At 37.8% G+C, this 23275-nt stretch overlaps 1 protein-coding gene across 1 annotated transcript; it reads right to left on the bottom strand.

Moving 5' to 3' along the window:
* Positions 1–4199: 4199 nt before the first annotated feature.
* st8sia1 (ST8 alpha-N-acetyl-neuraminide alpha-2,8-sialyltransferase 1) lies at positions 4200–23228 on the bottom strand. The gene is made up of 6 exons (XM_028449989.1): positions 23156–23228; positions 22066–22673; positions 19137–19281; positions 10955–11064; positions 7636–7728; positions 4200–6943 (listed from the first exon to the last, which is right to left on the bottom strand). Exons 2-6 carry the CDS (start codon positions 22269–22271, stop codon positions 6463–6465), a joined length of 1035 nt encoding a protein of 344 aa, XP_028305790.1. The 5' UTR covers positions 22272–22673; positions 23156–23228; the 3' UTR covers positions 4200–6462.
* Positions 23229–23275: the final 47 nt, after the last annotated feature.

Below are 23275 nucleotides of genomic sequence, written 5' to 3'. Positions count from 1 at the left end.
CTGTGTGTTAGCTAACGTAGCTTTGCTAATTGGCAACCTACCCTTATTTCTTGCCTTGCTCCCCAGATTAGCTTGAATAGGCTCATATGTTTTGAAAGGAAAAGCAGGTAATGAATTATTAACTAGTGTTTGCTTTGACCATCTCAGTGTTCTGCCAAATGCTGTATCTCTTTTGCTAAATGAAAACCTAAAAAGTTGTTGCCTCCAAATGTTCCCCTAGAATCGTAAAAAAAAAAACCCATACAACAACAGTGAGTGAATAGGAGGATTATGCGCTGCAACATCATTAACAAATTGACTGCCATTGATGTCACTGTTCTGCTTGATATGTTTCTTTTTACAAAAAGCTTGTTTTCTCTGTTTTTTGGTCAGAAACAGCTGTTTTTGGTGAAACCAGCCTATGGTAAACTGCTGCTAACAAAAGAACAGAAAAAGGTGGATTACATAGTCATAGCACACAATATTCTGTGGGTCTTGAAAGATCAGTGAAAATCATCTAAAACGCCTGGTAATATGAGGTTGGTTGCTCTGAAAAAGGCTGGCTGCCAATGAGTTAATGTATACAAACCCACACCTTTAAGCACTAGCTATCCACTCACAGAGTTACTATGATCAGTGATCTATTAAATATAAATCTTAATGCCATTTTATGCTGTGAAGAAATGCCCCAAAGAAACAATAATCTTCCATTTTCCTCATTGAGCTAGGTATCCAAGATTTAAAAAGCATCACATTCATCGTAGTGCATATGCCCCAAACCCAAGGCTCGAGGGGCAAATATGGCCCTTTAATGGCACGTTCACATGTCATTAAAGGGCCGAAAGTGACAGGCTTACATTTACGGAGACAGATGGACAGGCACTTCGGCTGGAATAGAGCGCCTGTAGTTGGAGTCCTGGTTGGAGATGCGAGCACTGATGCCGGTCAGCAGGTCGTCAAACTGGGTACGAGAGAGACGGAAGTAGCACTGAAAGCGACTCTTGTCCGAGCGAACCAAGCCACTCTCTCGATAATGTAGAGCCGATGAACGGGAGTCGGAGGCGGCGTGTTCAGCAATGAACTCCAAACTTTATTATCCATTCACCACACTTCTCTATAGCCCTCTAACATCACAGTGCACACACTGTCGCACCAAAATACATTCGACCGGAAACACTGCCTTCTCAACTCAATGTTCCCCACCACTTCACAGTCACTGGGTGAATTACGAAAGTAACTGATCACCACAATACCATCCATTGTATGAACACCACTGGCAACAGAGAAGCCCCTCCCTCAACGTGCGACCTGAGCATCTTCGACACTGGTGACAAGCGTCTGTATTCAATGAGCACAAGCATCCAAAACGTGTGTGAGGCATGATTTTGACGTCCGAAATGCATTAGGTGTGAACGTACCATGAAGCATCCAATTCGGCCCACAGAAAAAAGGAAAAATTAATCATTGTGTAAATTACAGAATAAATTAGTTGTGGATATTCATGTCCCTCGAAATTCACAAATTCAATAAAAATCCACAATATTTGCTGGGCTCACAGTTTTTCCACGATTTTATCACGACTGCGTCATTTTGAATTACAAATTGTAATCGGAAAATCCTACATGTCTCACAAACAATTCCACAAAATTCCCCTAGAAAATATGCTAAAACAATGTGTCATAAAATCAAGGACACCAATCCGCCATTCATTGTTTGTATATTGCAAATTATGGAACAGTAATGCTGGCTAAAATCTGAGATCAAATTGCAGCATATTTGGCTCTAAAGGCTCGCTAAAGAACAGACAAGATATACTCTTCAGATCAACAGTCTTGAATACATGCAAGAAATCAAATCAATCTCAGAGATCTTGACAACTTTTCATCATTTCTACTTTTATTTTTATTGAATTCTTTGTTCACCTTGTTCACAGATATTGTTTTCACCACTTCTCAACGTATATATCCTTCATTTGTAATGCCATGTAGCACATAAAGGTCCATGCTGGTTTCCAGCAGTAGTTTTGTGTTATTGCCAACTTGCAGGGTTGTTCACGTCGGATGAGTCGAATGAGGTGAAAAGGTGAACGTGAAGGTGGGGGCCAATGAGCAATCTAAAAGCTTTCTTCACATTTTTGTATGAAATTCAGTCAATCAAGGCAGAGGACACATTAACATGAATGAATGATAGTAAATTGGACACAATATTTAACAGTAGTAGGTAAAATAAGATACAATTCACTTGCAGCATAATCTACTGTAGGGAAATTGGGTTTTTATTAACACATTATCTGAAAAGTTTGATTAAAAACTGTACTGTCAATATGTGTGTGGGTTTTGATTCAACTGAATCAACATGCGTTGTTCCCATTGCTCCATTAAAAAAAAAATGATGTAACCTGGTATTAGATATGTTAAATGCTTTCTAGCAGTTTTTAAAAAGATTTTAACATAGTACGACACAAGTCAGCCAATCATTTGTTTCATTTTGAAGAGCTCAGTGTTAATCTTTGCTATCATGAATGGACGATGTATTTACCAAGTAGTAAACAATGGAAAGTTTAGAGTTTTGGAGGATTGTCCACATGAATATGGATAAAGACGCCCGCAAATTTCTAAAAAAGTCAATCTCGTAAATGATAAATATTAAGCTGCTAGCTTAGCATCAGAAATAAAAACAGGTAGTTTGTTGTGAAATTTAGTTTTTATGTAATTCATCTCATGTAACCAATAGGTTAACACTACTGTTAATAATGGCAGCTATATTTAGCTAAATGCTAAAGAATAGCAACCACTCATTTTTAAGAGCAGGTTAGCGATAAGCTAGTTACTAGCTAGCTACATGAGCAAAGTTGTTGTTTTTGCTGTTTACACTGAAATGGAATGACATTGTATGCATTTATAATGATGTAGCAGAAAAAAAAATACTTTTTCAATTCACTGGTGTGGCCTCCAATTCGGGAAGTCAGGAATCTCTGTAAGTAGTGACGTTTCTGCCAAGCAATGCCAGTCGCCATATTGGTTTGGGGGTAAAACAACGTATTGAATTCCATTGTAACAGAATTGGTTACACCATGCTGAAGAGCTGTTGTGTGTTTGGCTGTTCGTCCAATGTAAAAAACAATACAGATATAATTTTTTTATATCATCCCAAAAGAGAAAAAACAAAGAAAGTGCTGACTTTCCTTCATAGGACAAATGGGTAAAAACTGATCTCCAAAAACATCCCATTCCTACGTGTGATTTTTTTTAATTTCATTACCACTAAGTGAACAGTTAGGATCTGAAATGAGGAATGAGGATTTTAAAGGCTTTAGTTTTCATTTAGGGAGTTTTTTCTTCACACTGTCGCTAAATGCTTGTTCATGTGGATCTTGTTGAGTTTTTACATTCTTACTATGAATTTTATATTTGTAAGCGCTTTGAGATGACTTTGTTGTATTTTGCACTATATAAATACATTTGAGTTGAGTTCTAGATGGCATATATATATATATAAATCTCCATTGTAGCTCTGTCATAGAGTACTAGAGTACACTGTGAGGATTTTTACCATGTGGATTACTCACAGGTAGGGTTGTAACGATTCACTCAACTCCCGATACGATTCGATTCACGATACTGGGTTCACGATACGATTCTCTCACGATTTATTTTACAAAATGGGACTGTAGACAAATTTTTTTTGGGGGAAAAAATACTGTACTATTTTCCTTTTATTTTTCATTGTCAAAAGAGTTCCTTGATAAACTATTCAAAACAATGCAATTTAACTAAAAATAAATCTTGAATTAAATAAATAAAGGAATAATACAAATGAAAATGAAGCCTATTAATTAAAATTCTGGTTCTATAATAAACAATGCAAAACTGCATAATAGTTATTTTTCTTTTTAAAAGTGCAACTGAAAATGTATTTTGTGCCTTAACAATTGGACTTTAAAAAAAACCAAAAAAAAAAAACGTGATTGCAATGATTTATGTCATATTTGTTTGCACCAGCAGAGGGCGCTGATAATGCAGTGGTCGGATGGCATGCAGATATCTTGCAGTGAAGAAGAGAAGCTATGCTAGCAGATAGAGCTAATAGATAAACGTGACTTTTACAGATATTCAAGTAATATTACAGATTTTCTTTCGGTGCTAAAGGGGTAATGAATCATTTATTAACATATTTAAGAGTAGAAGGCGGCCAGAAAGAAAGTATTAGCAGACTCCGCCCGCCGCCTACACTTGTGGATAGTACTGCGATTCAATTTTCAGAAAATCGATATCAACCGTAATACCTATGAATCGATTTTTAACTGCCTTACGATTAATCGTTACATCCCTACTCACAGGGTTCATTTATTAGGTAATTGTAAAGATCTGAGTAGGTGAAATTGAGCCAATGTTTGGGATTATTCATCCAAGTGTTGGCTGAGACTTTATATGGACACTCATCCCCATCTCCCAATCCCTAGAACTGATAACTTAGCCTTATATCATCCCCTGGCCACTTCTGGTAGTTTTTCTTGATAGATGTATGCCATACCAGGATATAAATAACTCCTGTATTAAAATAAATACCTTTTTGTCATCGGACAAACATTAGGAAGACGGGGTGTTTTCCCCCAGTTCAAAATGGAGCCCATTTGTTTACTACAGATAACGTCATTTGTGTCATAAGCCCGACTTCCCGAATTGTTTCGATAGCGTTTAATGGTCATCTTTTTTATTCACGCCCTCAGATTACTAACTACTGAGAACAGATACAAATCTGTTTACAAAAAAAGCACATGAACATGTTTGTCTTAAAGTCATGCTTACTTACAATTCATACCACGTCACATTTCAGTCGTACACAATACTGAACAGGAAGCCAAACATAAAAGGTGCAATTTTGAAACTTTGAAATAGAAAGTAGATCAAAATATTGGTCAAAATGTGCATTGGACCTACAGTACATGTAATGTTACACAGCTAAAAGCAGACTTTACATCATGTCAGGGCTCGCTTTTTCAAAATGTACCATCCAAAAGGTAATAATATTAATAATTTAAAAAAGAGATATCCCTTTGTGCCTCACTACGTCTTAAAGGCACTGCACCTTACTTATTCAAAAAGTGGAGACACAGACACAGCACTAACCTACGGACACATTTCATACCATAATTCTAAGCATTGTTTACACCTCGTGCACTTCCCATGCAGAGTCTTTGCATTGATAAGGACAGTATGGCACAGTCACATTAAGAATAACCTTTAAAAAATAATTTTTCATCAGCCAGTACAAAAAACACCCGCATGTTGGCGTCTTCATTAGATTATTATTTTTTTCTTCCTCACTGTGCAACAGACCGATGCCAAAAAAAGCAGACACAATATAAACACATCACGGGAAAGAGCTTCAGTAATTATTATACAAAGTGTAATTTGCTCTCTGTCCATGATGGCGTACCAAAACCAAGCAAAACAATTAGAAAAATAAATGTAAAAAAAGCGACTTTGTGCTGTGGACTCACGTCTTCTTCATGTACTGTTAACTACCTCTTCATATCAGCACACACAAAGCACAAAAACAGTGCAAAATCTATATTGATCGAAGAAACTACTGTTCTCTTGGCACTTGACAAGTATAGTACGCTCCCAGCAGCTTCATTAAACAGGCCACTGAAACTCTTTTCAATCCAATGAAGTCAAGTAAAAGATGAGGGTCATCTTTCTCAATAAGAAACAAAGGACGGATTTCACAAAGCTCATGATGACAAAAACAAAAGCACACTTGGTCGAAAAAACCCAAAACAAAACGTCAATCGGGGTGCGTTTGTTGCGCTTTTTTTGGTTAGACTTGAAAATGCAACTTGGCTAAACATTCAAAGGGATTAAGTCCTTTTTGCAAGACGGTTTCTAATGGCTCCTGCTTTGATGTGAAGCTCTGTTTGGCACCACAGAACGCCAATCAAGCAGAGAAAGTCTATTCATACACAAAGCAGCCAGCTTTCATACCATCCTCCCCTCGCTCCCGCAGTTTCTCAATTAAATTTCACTCCTTTTTTAGAACATGAGGTATCAGGGCGCCATTATCTCTTTCTTTCGGAGCACATTTTATTATTCCCTATCCCCTCCACCCTGCGCTCCCTTTGTCCCTCCTCAACAAAGACCCAGAGGGGGGTTTGGTCCAACCCCATATGTTCATCAGATAAAATGCATCCACCCACTCCCTGCACGTTTTCACATTAATCAGCCCCTAATTATGCTTTCCTTTGATCACGCATCCATGCCCGCACATTTTCAGATATAAAAGTAGCGATATGGCAGATTCTGACTGTGTCACGCTGTGTTTTTAAGTATGCGTGTGACAGAAGGACATTCTCATGTTAATAAGCTTGGAGGAACGGTAGGAGAACGTAGTGCAGAAGGTCCTCACAGGAAACCACAACAGCGTTCTTTCCTTGAGTCTCTCTTCTGTTTCGGCTTCGTCCAATCCACTTCTCCTTGGGCCCTAACTTTCTCCGTCCTGCGGAGAGCAGCTTCCAACCCTCATACGGAGTGTGCCGCTTTTGTGCAGGTGCCAAAGCTGCACAAACTCCTCTGGCATGGCGTGGAACCACTTGTAGGGTAGGATGTTGTCGTAATAATGGTGGCTGACTGGTTTCTCGTCCAGGCCAACGGAAAATGGCCAGAAACCGTAGGCCGTGACTTCCTCGCACAGCCCGAGGGCCAAGCTGACCAGAAAAAGCCCCGTGGAGAGGCGCCTGGCGTGCACACTGCGGGCTTTCCAGAATTTCCCCACCGAACGCAGGAATTCGGGATTGGCGAAGAGCATGGTGAGGTTAGAAGAGGTGTCTGCTAGGGCATAGTAGGCCCGCAGCGACGGGTCGGTGCCAGGCTTCATGGAAAAGGCTGGCATGTAGATGTAGCTCGAGCCGTAAACCTTCATCCCGTCCACAAAAGCTTTTCTCGACCACAGCAGGTTCTGGAATCTAAACAAGAAAAACAAGGATGGGGAAGTAAAAACTCATTAAATAATTTTACTCATACTGATCAATGTTTGAGTTGTCGCTAACAACCGTTTACAGCAACAAATATGTAGTTTTTTTTAAAATGACGAGACAACTTTTTCATTTACGATACAAATATTGCTGCCTTGAGAGTTGGCGATACCAATATCGGTCCGATATCAGCAGGAATCATACATATTATACTTTTATTGCTTATTTTGAAGTGTGGAATGTGAGAAAAGGCTGGATTAAGTTATATTACACCAACAAAGAATAATAGTCAATGTATGAGACAAACTGACCCATTTATTATTAACCGATGGGTTACAGAAATGTAAACCTTAAAAAATAAGAATATTCTACAATTGAATAAATTTGAAGACCCTGAAATACAACCTCAATAAATCCAATGTATATTTTATTGGAGATTTGAGATCCAAGCCAGTGTAACTCAATATGTTGTTTTTTTTTTTGCTAATATTTGAAAGATGTCCAATTCATGCAGAAAAATATTCACCCTTACAATATCTGTAGTTTGACCCTACTGATGATGTGTTGTTTCAATAGTAATTCTGCTATGCAAGCGTGTCAATCCCTGGTGACATCAAAAATGACACTTTTGTCACGTTTTACTAATGTAATGTAATGTAATGACATTGAATGGTTCCCCTTACCTTTTCTCTATGATGCTGGGGTTGGCTGTAACCAAATGTGTTCTGGTTCCCACATCCTCCACATATTGCTTCACGAGTGGAGGGAGGTTACACCTAAAAAAAAAAGAAGAGAAAAAAAAAGATATAAGTGATTATCATATCAGGCACACACACACACACACAAGTTCAACAGTGTACGATTGGTGAAACACATCATTTCTGCTCTGAATCACTAAAGGGTTAAAGAAAACAATGATGGAACAGAACAGTAACTTGTTTGTAACCAAGCATACACAATTATCAGTGCTTCACTTTTAGTTTAGTTCAATTTAGAACAGACATATTACTGATTTGTTCCACGGCTCATTAAGGCTGCAAAGTGGCGCAATGTTAAAGTGAATTCAATTTACTTTCAACAGACTAATTCCTATTCTCAATGGGAAAGTTTGGAGTAATGAAATGGGTTCATGTTTGTTGTGATGATGAAAAGACTTCATTAGCACTGCCCTGCTTTCTAAACCTTTGTGAGAGTGTGAAAGGTCAGTTTGCCAAAATAGGAACTTTTTACTCATTCTTTAACCCTAATGGTTATTATTAGTTTGATTCCATTTGCCCTCTTTAAAACTGAGTTGCCTCTAAGCCATGAGAAAAGTAACACTATTGGTGCTATGGACCAACACTTTCTGTGGTCTCATGGTGGTTTCTTATCTCAGCTGGAAAAACCAATGTGAGAAGCTTTATCTCTTGTAAACAGATGAAACCAACATGACTCAATGTTTTTACCCTGTTGACCCCAAAAATCTATTGTTTTACTTTGATGATTCAGGATAGTGCCAGAGGTGAAAGTAACAGATTACAAATACCCACGTTACTGTAAATGAGTTGCTTTTATGGGTACTTGTACTTTTTTGAATATATTTCTAGGTCAGTACCTAAGTACGTTTTATGACTTACTTATGCTTGTACTTGAGTACAATTTCAATCAAGTAACAATACTTCTACTTGAGTAGGATTTTTCAGTACTCTTTACACTTCTGGATAGTGCTGCACCTTATTAAGTAAGGTGTGACAAATAGAAACAAATTATTCATTATTAATCCATTCCTTGTCATACTAACCCCGCTAGATCCCTCCATCTAACACAAAAAAAGCCAACATAGCTCCAAAGATGTCGTTATTTAGCGAAAGGTGTCATAATTTAGCAAAGAACACTTAATGACAGCCTTTATGACACCTTATTCCTGCTAATGAGGGATAATGTCAGCCTTATGAGTAAAGTGTTACCAAAGTTTTCAATGGCCACGTTTACATGAGAGCTTTAATTCCTCTATAAAGCAGAATAACAGTTAATTCTTCCTTAAACTGACCTATTAAACACTTAATTCCTAATGCTAATTTAATTCCAAATTAAACTTAAATCCAAATTAAGTGGCTGGTTTATTCTGATTTTAATTCCAAATTAGATAATTCCTCATTCTTGTAAACACTTAACTTGCTTAATTCCGCTTTAAGTTAATTCAGGTGTTTCTGCGCTTGCGGCAATGAAACGCTGGTGACTAGGGATGTAACGATTAATCGTAAGGCAGTTAAAAATCGATTCATAGGTATCACGGTTGATATCGATTTTCTGACAATTGAATCGCAGTACTTTTTTTAACCAGCAGAGGGCGCTATCCGGAAGTGTTGGCGGTGGGCGGAGTCTGCTAATACTTTCTTTCTGGCTGCCTTCTACTCTTACATATGTTAATAAATGATTTATTACCCCTTTAGCACCGAAAGAATATCTGTAATATTACTTGAATATCTGTAAAAGTCACGTTTTTCTATTAGCTCTGTCTGCTAGCATAGCTTCTCTTCTTCACTGCAAGATATCTGCATGCCAACCGACCACTGGGTTACCAGCGCCCTCTGCTGGTCCAAACAAATATGACGTAAATCAGTGCAATGACGTTTGTTTTTTTTTTTTAAAGTCCAATTGTTAAGGCACAAAATACATTTTCAGTTGCACTTTTAAAAGAAAAATAACTATTATGCAGTTTTGCATTGTTTATTATAGAACCAGAATTTAAATTGATAGGCTGCATTTTCATTTGTATTATTCCTTTATTTATTTAATTCAAAATTTATTTTTAGTTAAATTGCATTGTTTTGAATAGTTTATCAAGGGATTCTTTTGACAATGAAAAATAAAAGGAAAATAATACAGTATTTTCTAGTTTTTTTCCCAAAAAAAAAATTGTCTACAGTCCCATTTTGTAAATGAAAAAAATCGTGAGAGAATCGTATCGTGAACCCACTATCGTGAATCGAATCGTATCGGGAGTTGAGTGAATCGTTACATCCCTACTGGTGACGACATAATCCAAGATGGTGGCGGCCCAGACTCCAGCCGAGACTATTTAATAAGAGCCTTAAAAGACATGGATATAATGAAGAGTGGATGGACACACAGACCTTGGTAAACGCGGTAAACGCAACAGGCTTCACCGGACGGCTGGCACTAGCACCTGGAGGCGGAGTAAATGTGTCCTTATACTGCATTCACAGGCTGTAATATCACCAAGTTTATCGTACATTTAGATTTGTTTTCCCTCTTAAATTATAACCTCCCTCCCTTAATGGAACATTTGCTTTCATATGTATTAACCATTTTTAGGAAATGTACTTAGTGCAGCATTAAGAAACTGTTGACCCTATATTTCTTTTTTAGCAGTCCAAGTATTTTACTTGTTTTTTGAAAAGGACATTTTAAAATGCAGCAGGCTAAAAGTCATCACAACATCACCAGTAAGCAAGCATAGCACCATGTAATGTAGAATAGGTTTACATGAAATACATAATAAATAGTTTCGGTTTCTATCTATAAACAGAAGCAGAGGCTTGTAAACTTGTGACTAGTTTCCTTCACAGATATTTTCTGGTTCATCTAAAGGGCACAGTCAGCACAAATTGATCCATCATGCATTTTTCCTCATGCACGACGTCAAATTTGGAATTTTCTCAATTTACAACTTTCCCATCTGTTCTACTCCCTCTCCAGAAGGAGACACTTTGCGTATCGGTGGTTTTTACTGCCATGTCTACAGTAGAACAGATGAGCTGATAAAAAAAAAATGATTGTTGTACTTTACATTCTGCCTATCTTGCAGTTATTTTTAATGTTTAACTTCACTACTCTCTCCACCTTTCTCTGACCTACTTTTCTCTCTGCTACAGTTGACATCTGCTTATATTATCTGTGATGGCTGAGGCTGTTTAATGGCTAACACATTTGCAGGAAACTAAGCATTTAGGGCTCGTGAACCTCCCCCTCCCCCCCCGAGGTTCCTATAGTCCTCACCTCATGATGAAATCGGCCTGGTCGATGTCCCGCCCACACTTGCTGTGCCTGAGAATGCCGCCGTTACCCACCACTGCACACTTCTTCAGAGGCAGCTGCAGAGGATTGTCCTGAGGAAAGACAACAACATGTTGGTTGATGTTAAAACAACTAAAGGGAAAATGTGAACCCCATATTTATGGATACAATTCCAGATGCAATGTGCAAAACAAAAGGGCATCCAGGTCGAGCTTGCTTTTAATCAAATGCTTATTTTCTTTCTAACAATAAAAGGTACAAGCATAGGAGATGTTGACTGACAGGTGCAATCAGCCAGTAAATATAATATATTGTATATATTGTATAGGGATGTCCTGATATAACTTTTTCACTTCCGTTATTGCTGGCTTGAGTATTGGCAGATAATGATGAATCATACATACTTTTATTACTTATTTTATAGTGTGGACTGATCAAAAAGGCTTGATCCAGTGATATTACTCAGCAAATATAAGTATGAAAAAAAGACTTTATTATTAACCAATGATTTAAATACATTTTAATATTAAACATAAGAACATTCTACACTTGAATAAAATAAATTAAAATAAAATCAATAAATCCACACACACACAAAAAAAAAATATATATATATATACAGTATACATTTGTTTTAACTTGAACATAAGCATATTCTACAATTCAATAGAATAAGTAAAAAGTGAATGAGAAAACTCTGCAAAATAACAATAATAAAAACAATAAAATACATTTAAAAAAAAGTATCAGAGTGCTTATATTGGAGATTCTAGATGTAGGCCAATATAATCCAAGACTTGTTTTTTGCTGATATCGGACCAATATCTAGTATCAATATCAGATCGGGGTGCCCTTAATGTATTGTCACATGTAGCAAGTTCACAAATATGGTAAATAAGTCAAACATAACAGCAAAAAACCCCTTACTTTAAATCATATTTCCTAAGTTGTATTCATCAAAAGATTCATTACAACAACCATTAAAGATTGTTTAACTGCAGCCTTTATAAAACAAGATCTTTTCTTTGATATTGTGTGTTTTTCTTTTTTTTACTTTTAATATGTAATTAGTTAAAATCTGTAGCTTTATAATAAACCAGCTTTGGTGAATGGTAACAGTTCATCAGACATTGGGCTGAAAAAGACACACACACACACACACACACACACACACACACACACACACACACACACACACACACACACACACACACACGCACACACACACACACACACACACACACACCTTCCTGTGTATTTTGGACCCATGACATGAGGTTGAGTCAAAAAAGAACACAAAAAAAACCTGCTTACACCATAATCAGCAGTGTAGAGGAACCAGAAAGTCTGACTTTCCCGTCACACGAACACAACAAGTTTTTGTGTATTTCTGTTTTGGTTTTAAATCAGTAAAACAAAATAATGACACTGTTTGTTATTTTGATTTGGTTTTAAAACGGAATAACCAAAGAACGAATGATACACGGATTTACACAGATTGAAAACGCTGCTTGTTTGGTTTTTCTGTTTTCCTGTTTCTGGTTTTAAATTAATAAAATAAAATAAAAATGTCCGTTTTTTCTGTTTTTTAATTTGGTTTTGAAACGAAATAACCAAACAAAGAGTAAAAGGATTCTATCTGTGTTTTTTTAAACATAAATTCATGTTTTTTTTAATTAAAAAAAATCATTAATATTAGGGATAGTGAACTGAACCCAGGACAAAGTAAACTCAAATAACCAAAACAAAAGATAATTTTAACCACAAAAAAACCCTTTGTTTCCTCCCACCAGTGTTACATCATCACTACGTAGTATTTTGTGGTTCTGCTATAGCGTATGGATTCTGTCCTTTGAAGACGAACACAGACTTTCTGTTCCTCGCCTGTAAACACAGATGAAAGCACAAACCACCATTGAAGCTTGAAGAGGAATAGATCAGAGGAATGTGTGGTGAAGCCCTCTCCGCTAACAATTGGACGACTCAGCAATTAGCGCTCAAACCTCAAATTGCCCAGAAGCCCAGTTACTATCGCTTCCTCTGCATTCAGACGTTTAATAACAGTTTGGCAGCTGAAATCACATCCCTCCCCTTAACTACCAGTTCCCTTCCTCTGGGAAAGCTTTACAACCATCTACAGTAGCTCAACACCTGCAGGTGGAGAGCAACAACATTTCTAAAAATAAACCTTGCAATTGTTAAATGCTGGCTCAGCGTATAGCTGCGTACGGGCCTGACCTTGGGCTGGTGATGCAGAGAGGACAGAGACACAGAACAATAAGCACCAGCTGCATCCCTGTGATGCTAGTATATCGTAAATATTTACATTATGATAATCCAATCAGTGTTTTCATTAGTGGCATGTGATGCAATGATACACAAAAACTACACAATCAATCCTAGCAGGTCAAGATCAGGGGTGTCAAACTCATTTTAGTTCAGGGGCCAAATATTTACCAGTTTGATGTCAAGTGGGCCACAGATTTTAGGAGGGAAAAAATAACAATTTTAACATCAATGGTGCTGTAGTTTTTTATATCAGTCCCTGCCAGTACTTCTCTTCAAAAATTCTTGATTTTGTAACAGGGATGTAACGACTAATCATAAAGCAGTTAAAAATCGATTCATGGGTATCGCGATTCACATCGATACTGTGAAAATTTAATCCAGAAGAGTTGGCGGCGGGCGGAATCTGCTAATACTTTCTTTCTGGCCGCCTTCTACTTTTAAACATGTTCAGAAATGATTCCTTACCCCTTTAGCACCGAAAAAATATCTTTAATACTACGTGAATATCTGTAAAAGTCACGTTGCTAGCATAGCATCTCTTCTTCACTGCAAGATATCTGCATGCCAACCGACCACTGGATTACCACCCAACTATAGTTGCCTACCCCTGCTCTAAAGGCCCCCGGGCCTAGAGTTTGACACGTGAGGTCAACTGGTGGGTCTGGACCCAAAAGTGGGTCACAGACAGCTGGTCAAAAATACTTAATGTCTCTCATGTTGGACTTGTCTTTTATTTTGCTGTGAAATGCATGTTGCAAAGGAAAATAAATAGATTTATGTTTTTAAAAAGAATATGTGTTTTTTTTGAAAAACTAAATTTGGTTGAATTTTATTGTATTGGAATTGTTTGTAAGAAATTGCAAGATTTGTGGAAAAATTTAAAGTTCTTTCCACAATTTGCAAATAAAAACAACTGCATTCATTCAATATAAACAAATAAAAACACCAAACCCCTAATAATATTGCAGAGCTTCATTAAATTGGTGAATTTGAGATGGTTTATTTGGTAATTTACACAATAATTCAGTTTATTTTGAATGTAAACAACATCACATTATACTTTCAGCACAACCAAAACGGCTTCACTCTAATTCTTATTTTTTATTGTCCTACCAAACTCCCTCTCCCTTGTTCCATTCCCCCACCCACACCCACCATTATATTTTGCCCTCTAATAATGAAGAAACATTTAGTCAACTAAAAATATTTTGGCTAAAGAAAGTTAAGAACATTTGGGACCATGAAGATTTGGTACGGTTAACTAACAAACTGTGATTTCCAGTGTGAAAGTTAATGGTGGATTACATACAATGTGCAGTAACAGGAAGCAGATGGGGGCGAGAACGTTGTGCAGAATAAATGTGGTTGGCACTTGTGGTTGGTTTGTGATATGGGAACACAAATAATAAAAAAAAGAAAGGAAGTCAATTTACACATACCACGGCCCAGCCTTGCAACCCTTTTCTTTTTATATTGTCAATTATTCAGCCTCACCTCCTCCCCCCATCTTTCATGAATGAGCATGCAGCGCTAACGCCTGCAAATTAGGGTCAGATATTCATTACTTTTACCCCAGCAGTATATTAATGTGCACTGTGCAGGTCTGAGGCCTCAGTGCCAGGATTCAGAATCGATTATTACAAAGATCGACTTGGCCCTGGTTACAGAAACCTCACAAACGACAGCACTGAGCAGAAGATTCTCATTTTTTTGGTCCTGTTTTCAGGCACAAACACACTAACAGCCTCATCCAGATGCTCACACACTCACATGGAAGCATGTAAAAATAGACAGAGGCATTATTACACGCAGCAAGACCAAAGCTGACAAGGCTTCACTATGTCCCCCCCTAAAAGGGAAACTTGGATTCTTCTCCATAAGAGGAGTGTGAATGTCTCAAGGTTTGTGGTGAAAATAAATCAGTTTCTATCCTCGTGAAAAGCAGAAAAGCCCTTTTACATGACCAGGGCCTCCTGACATCTGGGTTCACGGAAAACACACAGAATTTACTTCCTGAAACTGTTTGAGTTTAAGGAGAATATGGCACATTTTAACCATATTAAACAGGCAGACATTTTTATCAAGTGTTAGAAAGACATAAACAAACACACTTTTAAATTCGAGAGCAGAATAAAGCGCTTCGGAAATCTCACAACACTGCGTTTTCCTGATCAATGTTGACTTCTGAAACATCGAAACACAATTATTTACAAGATTTAACTTAATTAATCTCTAATTTGCATTTTTCGCATGACTTTGAAATTTTTAGTGTCAGTAATTACATCAAATACGTTCTAGCAAGTTCACTTTGTCTTTTTTTTAAAAAAAAATATACTGAGGTTTCATTTATTTAGACAGAATAAACCTTAACATTTAAGCACTGAGCAGCATAGTGTCATAAAGGAGCGCTCCCAAACTCCACTTACCCATTCCACGACTGCCAACGTATAAAGCTTCTACGAAAAGACAAGAGAAAAGTCCGGGTACAAAGTTTGTGGATAAACGTCTTTGTGACCACAACAGAATTTATCTCGGAGCTGCTTTTCAAAGGGGGAAGGACTTGCTGCTTTTAAAAGGATTCCGAACGGACCAGGTTTTTGGCGTCTTTTCTCATGGACAGGTAATAAACATGTTTTAATCAAACGTTATGGCACTCTAACAATAAATGTGTAGTTTTTGTAGTTATGCATCTTTGTAATGCTTTGCAATGTGCATGCACAAACATAGAGGCGTGGCTTCTGTTAGAGGCAGGGGAGGAAGTAGAGCTGTTGAGGGCGGGACATCGAGACGTTCTCTCAGAAACTCCAGAAAGCAGCTTTAAAGTATCTTCACCCCAACAACAGTATTTGAGATTCATTTTACCAAACTTGCCTGTTTTCCGGAGTTTTAGCCCTCTGAAAAGTCACTTTCAGACTGATTTTAAAAACAGGCTGTTTTGAGGCCTTCATGCATATGCATGAGTGGGCGTGTCTGTAGACGCAGACTTGCCACAGCTGATCACCATAGCGATTGTCTTTTGCTATCCACACACTGTTGTTATTGTTTTCAGCCAAAAACTGCACTTTACAGCAAAACACATGGCTAGTATTTAAGCGGCTATTGTGATTGTGAGACAGACAAACGCTGCTCCACGGTATGTGTTTATCACATCAGCAGCGGAGTCAGTCATCTGTTTCAGCTGTTTCAAACACTCACCAGAGCTGCTACGTCGCTGTCAATCCTCACCTCTGCTGATTACAGGAATAGTCTATTTAAGACGACAGTCCACTGTTTTGTACAACTGCTGCGTCGCATTGTGCCGCAAACACGTCAGATCATGTCAAAGGCAATACGAGGCGATATAACAGCTCCTAAAAAATGAAACTGTGTGCGCTCACGCTGCTCTTCGGATTATCTATATTTTGGATAATCGATATACTGAATGTAATTATACTAACTGTGGCCTCGTGGTTAAAGTAGTGGGCGTGTAATCGGAGGGTCACTGGTTTGAATCTCCCTGGGCCATCACTGTGAGGTGTTGAGCAAGAAGCTCACATTCTTATGTAAGGTAGGAGGAGCCAGGATTGTCAGGAGGAGGAGTTTCCGCATTATGAGTCCTAGGGCTGGGCGTTATACCGGTTCGTACCGAATCCCGGTATATATTTTTGTTATGATATTCATTTTTAATATACCGCCGTACCGGTGTATTTGATTACACAACAATCAGAACGCTTCGCTGCGCCACGTTTCAGTCAGGACCCTTTTCATGGTTGCACTTCTAAATAGGAACGTAAACAGTAGCGCTCTGGTGTTAGTTATGATGTAAATGGATAAGAAATACATTGACAGCTCTGAAGCTGCATGTGAGCATGTGTCGGCGTGCGCATGCCTCTGCTACAGGATGACATAAACATTATACACGTATATAATGTCTATGCTCACGGAGGCACTGTTAGCTTAGCATGTTGGCAGTCATACACAAGAAAAGAAAGCAAAGGATCGTAATTAAAAATTTGTCCTGGTGGAGCTGCAAACAAAACTCTACCTTATTCACCATAAGAAACCCCCACACCACTGAGTATGCAGCATTTAAAGCTAGAAATCAAGCTAATGCTAAAGCTAAGCTAGTGTGGCAAAGAGCCAGTGGGTGTTACATGTGTGGATGCCTTAATAACAGACGGAGTCGGGCTGTGTCTCATTGTAGCTTGTATTAACACTAGTGTGGAATTATTCTACAATATTCACTCATTATGACAGTAAAATAGACCATCCTAAGTCAATCTACTGCAGTAATTCCTCTCAACCAGTAGAAAATGCTGTGAACACCTGATTATGCATGAAGAAAAAAATACCGTCATATATCGTGAAACCGTTAGAATTTTGAAAAATACTGTGATATACGTTTTTGGTCATACCGCCCAGTCCTAATAAGTCCTAAGGTGAGAAAAATCCAACTCACCCATTTGGTGTTGACGTTTTACAAAATGTGGAATAACAAGGAAGGGAGGAAACACAACTTTTCCAACTTTGGCACTCTGAATGAGGCTAAAGGCATTTATATCACTGTAGCAAAACCATTATATGGTTATTTTTTCATAATACTGACCCTTTAACATATCATTTTAAATCAGTTTGATTTTTTTACTTCCATTTTAAATCCAACCACAGCATCTTTAACTAATCCCTATTCCTCTAAACTAGTTCGATGTTCACCACATCCTGTTATCAACTCCCCACATGGAGTCCATCCCCTCCCTGGACGGTAATCCTTCACCCATCTCAGGATGTGTGTCTCCTTGACTGCGTCCTTCCCATCCACTGTAACGGATCAATGTGGATCCCTGTTAAAGCTCACAGTCTCCACAGCGGTGTCGAGTTGCGTTTTCTAGCATCTGCTCACACATACAAACACATCTACCAAAGTCATTCGCCTCGTCAACGTAATTATCAAGGGAATTTCAAGATTCTTAGTCAGATGTCATTCGTGAAACATCTCAAAGAAAGACAGATGTCCAGTCAGCACTCAGTATATTTGGTTAAAACTCAAAGAAACGTCTGAATCTTTCTATTTAGGCTTATGGTGTAGAGACAACCCCAAACTCATTTTACTTTAGGGGCCAAATACAGACCAGACCATTATAGGCGGGAAAAAGAGCAAATTCAACAATAATGTCCCCTGGTTTGCCCTTCCACGTATAAATGAAATATAAATGATAAAGTAGAAGAAGAGAATAGACCTTTATTAATCCTCCAGAGGGTGAAATTGACACGTTGCACCAACACAATAGAATAACATACAGTAAGAACTAGAATTAACATAGGATAATAGTGCAAATATATGGCTGTGGAACAGACATAAATTAGAAAAAAAATGTAACTAAATAAATAAAAAATACAAAACACAAACAAAACACAACAAATATGAAAATGAGAAAGTAAGTTTACTTTATTCAATCACAGAATATTCTTATTCTAAAAGGTTAATTATATGTAATCCATTGGTTTATAAAAAAAATATGTCTGTGTTTTTAATAATCAAGCCTTTTCTAATGTTCCACACTACAAATTAAGTAATAAAAGTATGTATGATTTGTGCTGATATCGCATCAAAACAATATCGGTCAATACCCAAGGTTGCATATCGCTATCGTATCAGAAGTGAAACAGTTGGATCGGGACATCCCTAGTTGTCACTCATTCAGCCCATCATTATGTTCTATAGTTGTATTTTCATAGAATTCTGAGCAAAATGTTGTAGTCGGACAAAGGGGGTACTTGCATTCAAAAGTAAGAGAAAAGGGGTACTTGAGCCAAAAAAGTTAGAGAACCACTGCTCTAAAGGGCCGGATTAGGCCCCCGGGCCTTGACTTTGACACATGTGGTGTAGTAGACGTACCTGCACAAAGAGCGAGTATGTCTCGTTGTTGACGGTGTGCGAGTGGTAGAACTCTCCGTCGTACCACAGAACTTTACCCATCGGTGAGTTTTCCTTAGTGACGGCAAACATCCGCCTTGGATCACAACATTCTGTCAGCAACTTCCTGTGTGGAGAAAGTGACATCATCATGGGTCTGATGATGCATGGATGATAAGAAAAACCAGACTCAACAGGACAGGCCTTGTTAGTGGCAGTAACTGGCTTGTAATTAAAAAAAAAAAAAAAAACATAACCTGAGATGCAGAAATCTGACACTTTGATGTCAGAATAAGTGCAAATAAAGATCATAGTCACTCTTTGAATCTTATTGTTTAACCATTGGAGGAAAACAAGTGCCATGTAATCACCCTAGTCACCTGTAGCTACTCCCTGACAACTGGTTTAATACCAGTGTTGTTTTCTCTTATTACCTTAATCAGCTTTGCCACTAGGAACGATCGCGTCCCTTTGAACTGAGGCACACACTGATCTCTGCTATTCTGGGCTCCTTTAAAGAAAGAGTGAGTGTCAAAGTCAGATCAATGACTGATCAGATGCTTTAAAGGACTCCAGTATTTCTGCAGCTCAGACTATACATCATAACAAGCAACACGTTTGTTTTAGTGAAAACTGAAATAATAAAAAAACGTTAGATTTATTTATCTGTATATTAATAAAAACCTGGAAATGTATTTAAAGTCAGGTGAGGTTTAATAAGTTTATTATGAACGCAAGCAACATCAGCACAACCAAAACGGCTTGTACTCTAATCCTCATTTTTAATGTCCCCCAAACTCACTCTCCCTTGTTCCCCACCCCCCTCAGTGTGGTGTAACACTGCCCTTTCTTTTGATATTTTGCCCTCTAATAAAATGTATTTTACTCTTCCTTAACTAAGCAATATAATAAATGCATTTCTATTCATTCATTATAGGAATAAAACATGCATAGCTGTCTTTATTTTGAACTTTTGATTCCCAGAGAAAATCTATTTCTATGCTATTTCTACCATGCTTTACTTAAGACTAATACATATCATCAAATACATTTAGCATTTCAATTCTAAATCTTTTTTTTTTTTTTTGCAGCAGGTATTTTTAACTCCCTTTGAAAAAAATAAATAAAAATTAATAATATATACTGTAAATAAAAATAAGAGAAAGGGCTCATTTTTAAAAATTACCAAGAAAAATAGTTTACAAAGTTCAATAACCAATTAGAAAAAAATAAAAAATATATAGTGTAACAATAAAGTCAAGTTGCAGAAATCACCATAACTTGGAAATAAATTGTATTTTTTACGCATGAAAAAAAGATTTAATGAACTACAAACATTTTAAGCAATTAGAAAGTTATAGACTATTTGGGATAATGAAGATATGTATGTAAGTAAAAATAGATTATTTTTTTTAGCATTCCCTATATATATAATACAGAATGGTACAATAACTGTGATTTAAAGCTGTTGAACACATTTTTTCTGAGTCATTAAACCTTTCACTCTTGAGATGTTCTTTAGGTGGTAGAAGCTGTTTTTGTGATAGATTTGATCTGACTGCTGAATGTCAGATCTGAGTCAATCAGAACACCAAAGTTTTTGACTTGGTCTTTAGCTTTTAAAGATCGAGACTCAAGATACTTGCTGACAGGGAAGGAAGTTTTCACTCATCCAGCAGTTTACTTTTTCTAAACAGTCACACAACACCTCAATGGGACCATAGTCATCTGGGTTCAGTGATAGATATAGTTGTGTGTCATCTGCGTAGCTCTGATAATCAACCTTACAATTTTGTAAAATTTGTCCTAAAAGAAGCATATAAAGGCCAAACAGGAGGGGTCCAAGAACAGAGCCCTGAGGAACCCCACGGGACATTGGTAATCTGTCAGATTCAAAGTTTCCAATGCTTACAAAATAACTTTGCTCCTCCAAGTAGAACTTAAACCAGGGGTTTACAGGAGAAGAAACTCAAAGTGTCACATATCGTGCAGCTGTTTGTTGACAAATGAGCCTGTGTGGCATTTTGCATCAGCAAATTTAACCTATAGTTGTCTTTGTGGTAAGACTTTTTGAGTTTAAAATGTTGACATTTATATCATATATCGCTATTTTCAGTAAAAATATAGAGATATGAATTTTGGTGCAAAACGCCCAGCCCTATGAATATGAAGCCTATACTATGGATGTATCTGAATAAGAAAAATATTCCAGAAATCATTCAGTTACCATTAAAATATAAAACTACATGTCATTACCTGAAGATTAATGTTTTTCTACCTTCCACGCTAGGGTTGGGGTTGATTATAATTGTAGTGGGGTAATTGCTAATTAATTACAATTATGGCGTAATCATAATTGTAATTGTAATTTTTTAAATCTATTGCTGTCATAATTGTAATTGAGTTAAGATAGTTGACTTTGTAACTGTAATTGCCATGAAAATTCTATATAAATTGTCAATTGTAATTCAATGCTAAACTGGGGAACCATGTTACAGTTCTATGTACAGCTTTACACATATGTTGTTAACAATTATAAAAGATGAACTTTTATTAGGTTAATTTATTTCAGGCTCAGTAATTGTGATTCATTGTAATTGAACTTTAGTAATTGAGAATGTAATTGTAATTGACTTTCTAAGGATAAAAATAATAATTGTAATTTAATTGTAATTGGAAAAAATGCTGGTCACTGAAATCATAATTGAATTGTAACTGAACATGGGTAATTGAAAATGTAATTGTAAATGAAAAATGTAATTGACGCCAATCCTGTTCCACGCTATTACATTGTTCATTGAAAATTCACCTTGTGGACCAGATTCGACCTAGTATAGGGCCGGATTTGGCCCGCAGCCCGCATCTTTAGCATGGAACATGTCTTTAATGGATCACTGAGCTGAAATCTGACCTGTATAGATCGATGCCGGTCTGGTTCTTGTGCCACACGTCTCCCTGCCTCAGCACCTCCTCCACTATGTCCTTATCGCGGGGCAGTCTATAGACCGGGTACACGTAGAACCAGCAGAGCACCAGAACGCACAGGCCGGCCCACACGGACAGCTTGGCCCGGTAGCAGCGAACCAACATCTTCACCACCGCCTGGTGTGCTCTCATCCTCCCCTCAGAGGAGCAGCTAGATCTGGGTCTGGCTCAGGGATGGGATGCTGGTACTGGTACAGATACCGATACCCGCTCAGCGCTCACACATCGATGCTGGAGGCGGATGGAGAGGCGCGTGCGTCCGTGCGCTCGCTCTGTGCAGGAATGCGCTCTCCAGGTGGATGTGCATCACCTTCATCTTCCTCATCATGGCGGGGTGGATGTGGCCACTCATGCACGCTCGGTCCTCCCGCATCCAAACCCCGAAACACTGAGAGAGGGCGCCTCAGACCCTGGATCCTTCCTCCGGTGGCTCCCCTCGCTCCTCCTCCTCCTCCTCGTGGGGCCTCCTCCAGTCTTCAGTGTTCAGTGGTCCAATCAGACCCCCTCCACCCCCAAGCCTCCTGTCAACACCCCCTCCACACAGACAAAGTGCAGTCTGTGCTCAGCATGGCTCAGCACGGAACATTTAGTTTCAAAATAAAAGTTATCACTGTCTACAGTCAATGAGGCCCAGCTCCTGTATATATGGAGGACCACACCTGTCAAAATTTAAAATAAATTATTACAAGTAAAAATTTAAATAGATTACTTTGTATTTTATTTTTTTATTTCATCTTTAATTTATTTATTTTTTCATTTATTTATGAAATCATGTATTAATATTTTAACGTTTGTATTTTACCCACTTATGTTTATTTATTTGTACATAATTTTCTTTTTTTCAACATTTATTTATTTATTTGCGTATTTATTTATTCATTTAATTTTAACATTGGCAGATTTGGTCCTCCTAATTGTCAATCATTATGATGATTTGTTTATACGTAAAGCCGTCGTACGAGGTCGTGCTCGTGCCCGGTGCGCACCGGGTCCTTTGAAATCGGATTTTCACTTACCGGTGAGGAGTCTGACATAATGGGAAAAGAACAAATCTTCTTTTGTAAGGTAAACTTGTATGACTGATGTCCACACCAACTTGTAAACAGAGCTGTGCACGAGGAAAACGGGGCTCGTGC

This window comes from Gouania willdenowi, chromosome 6, assembly GCF_900634775.1.
Source record: "Gouania willdenowi chromosome 6, fGouWil2.1, whole genome shotgun sequence".
Lineage (NCBI taxonomy): Eukaryota > Metazoa > Chordata > Actinopteri > Blenniiformes > Gobiesocidae > Gouania > Gouania willdenowi.
Note: the sequence above shows the minus strand (reverse complement) of the source record. Positions and strands in the feature narration are given on the sequence as shown.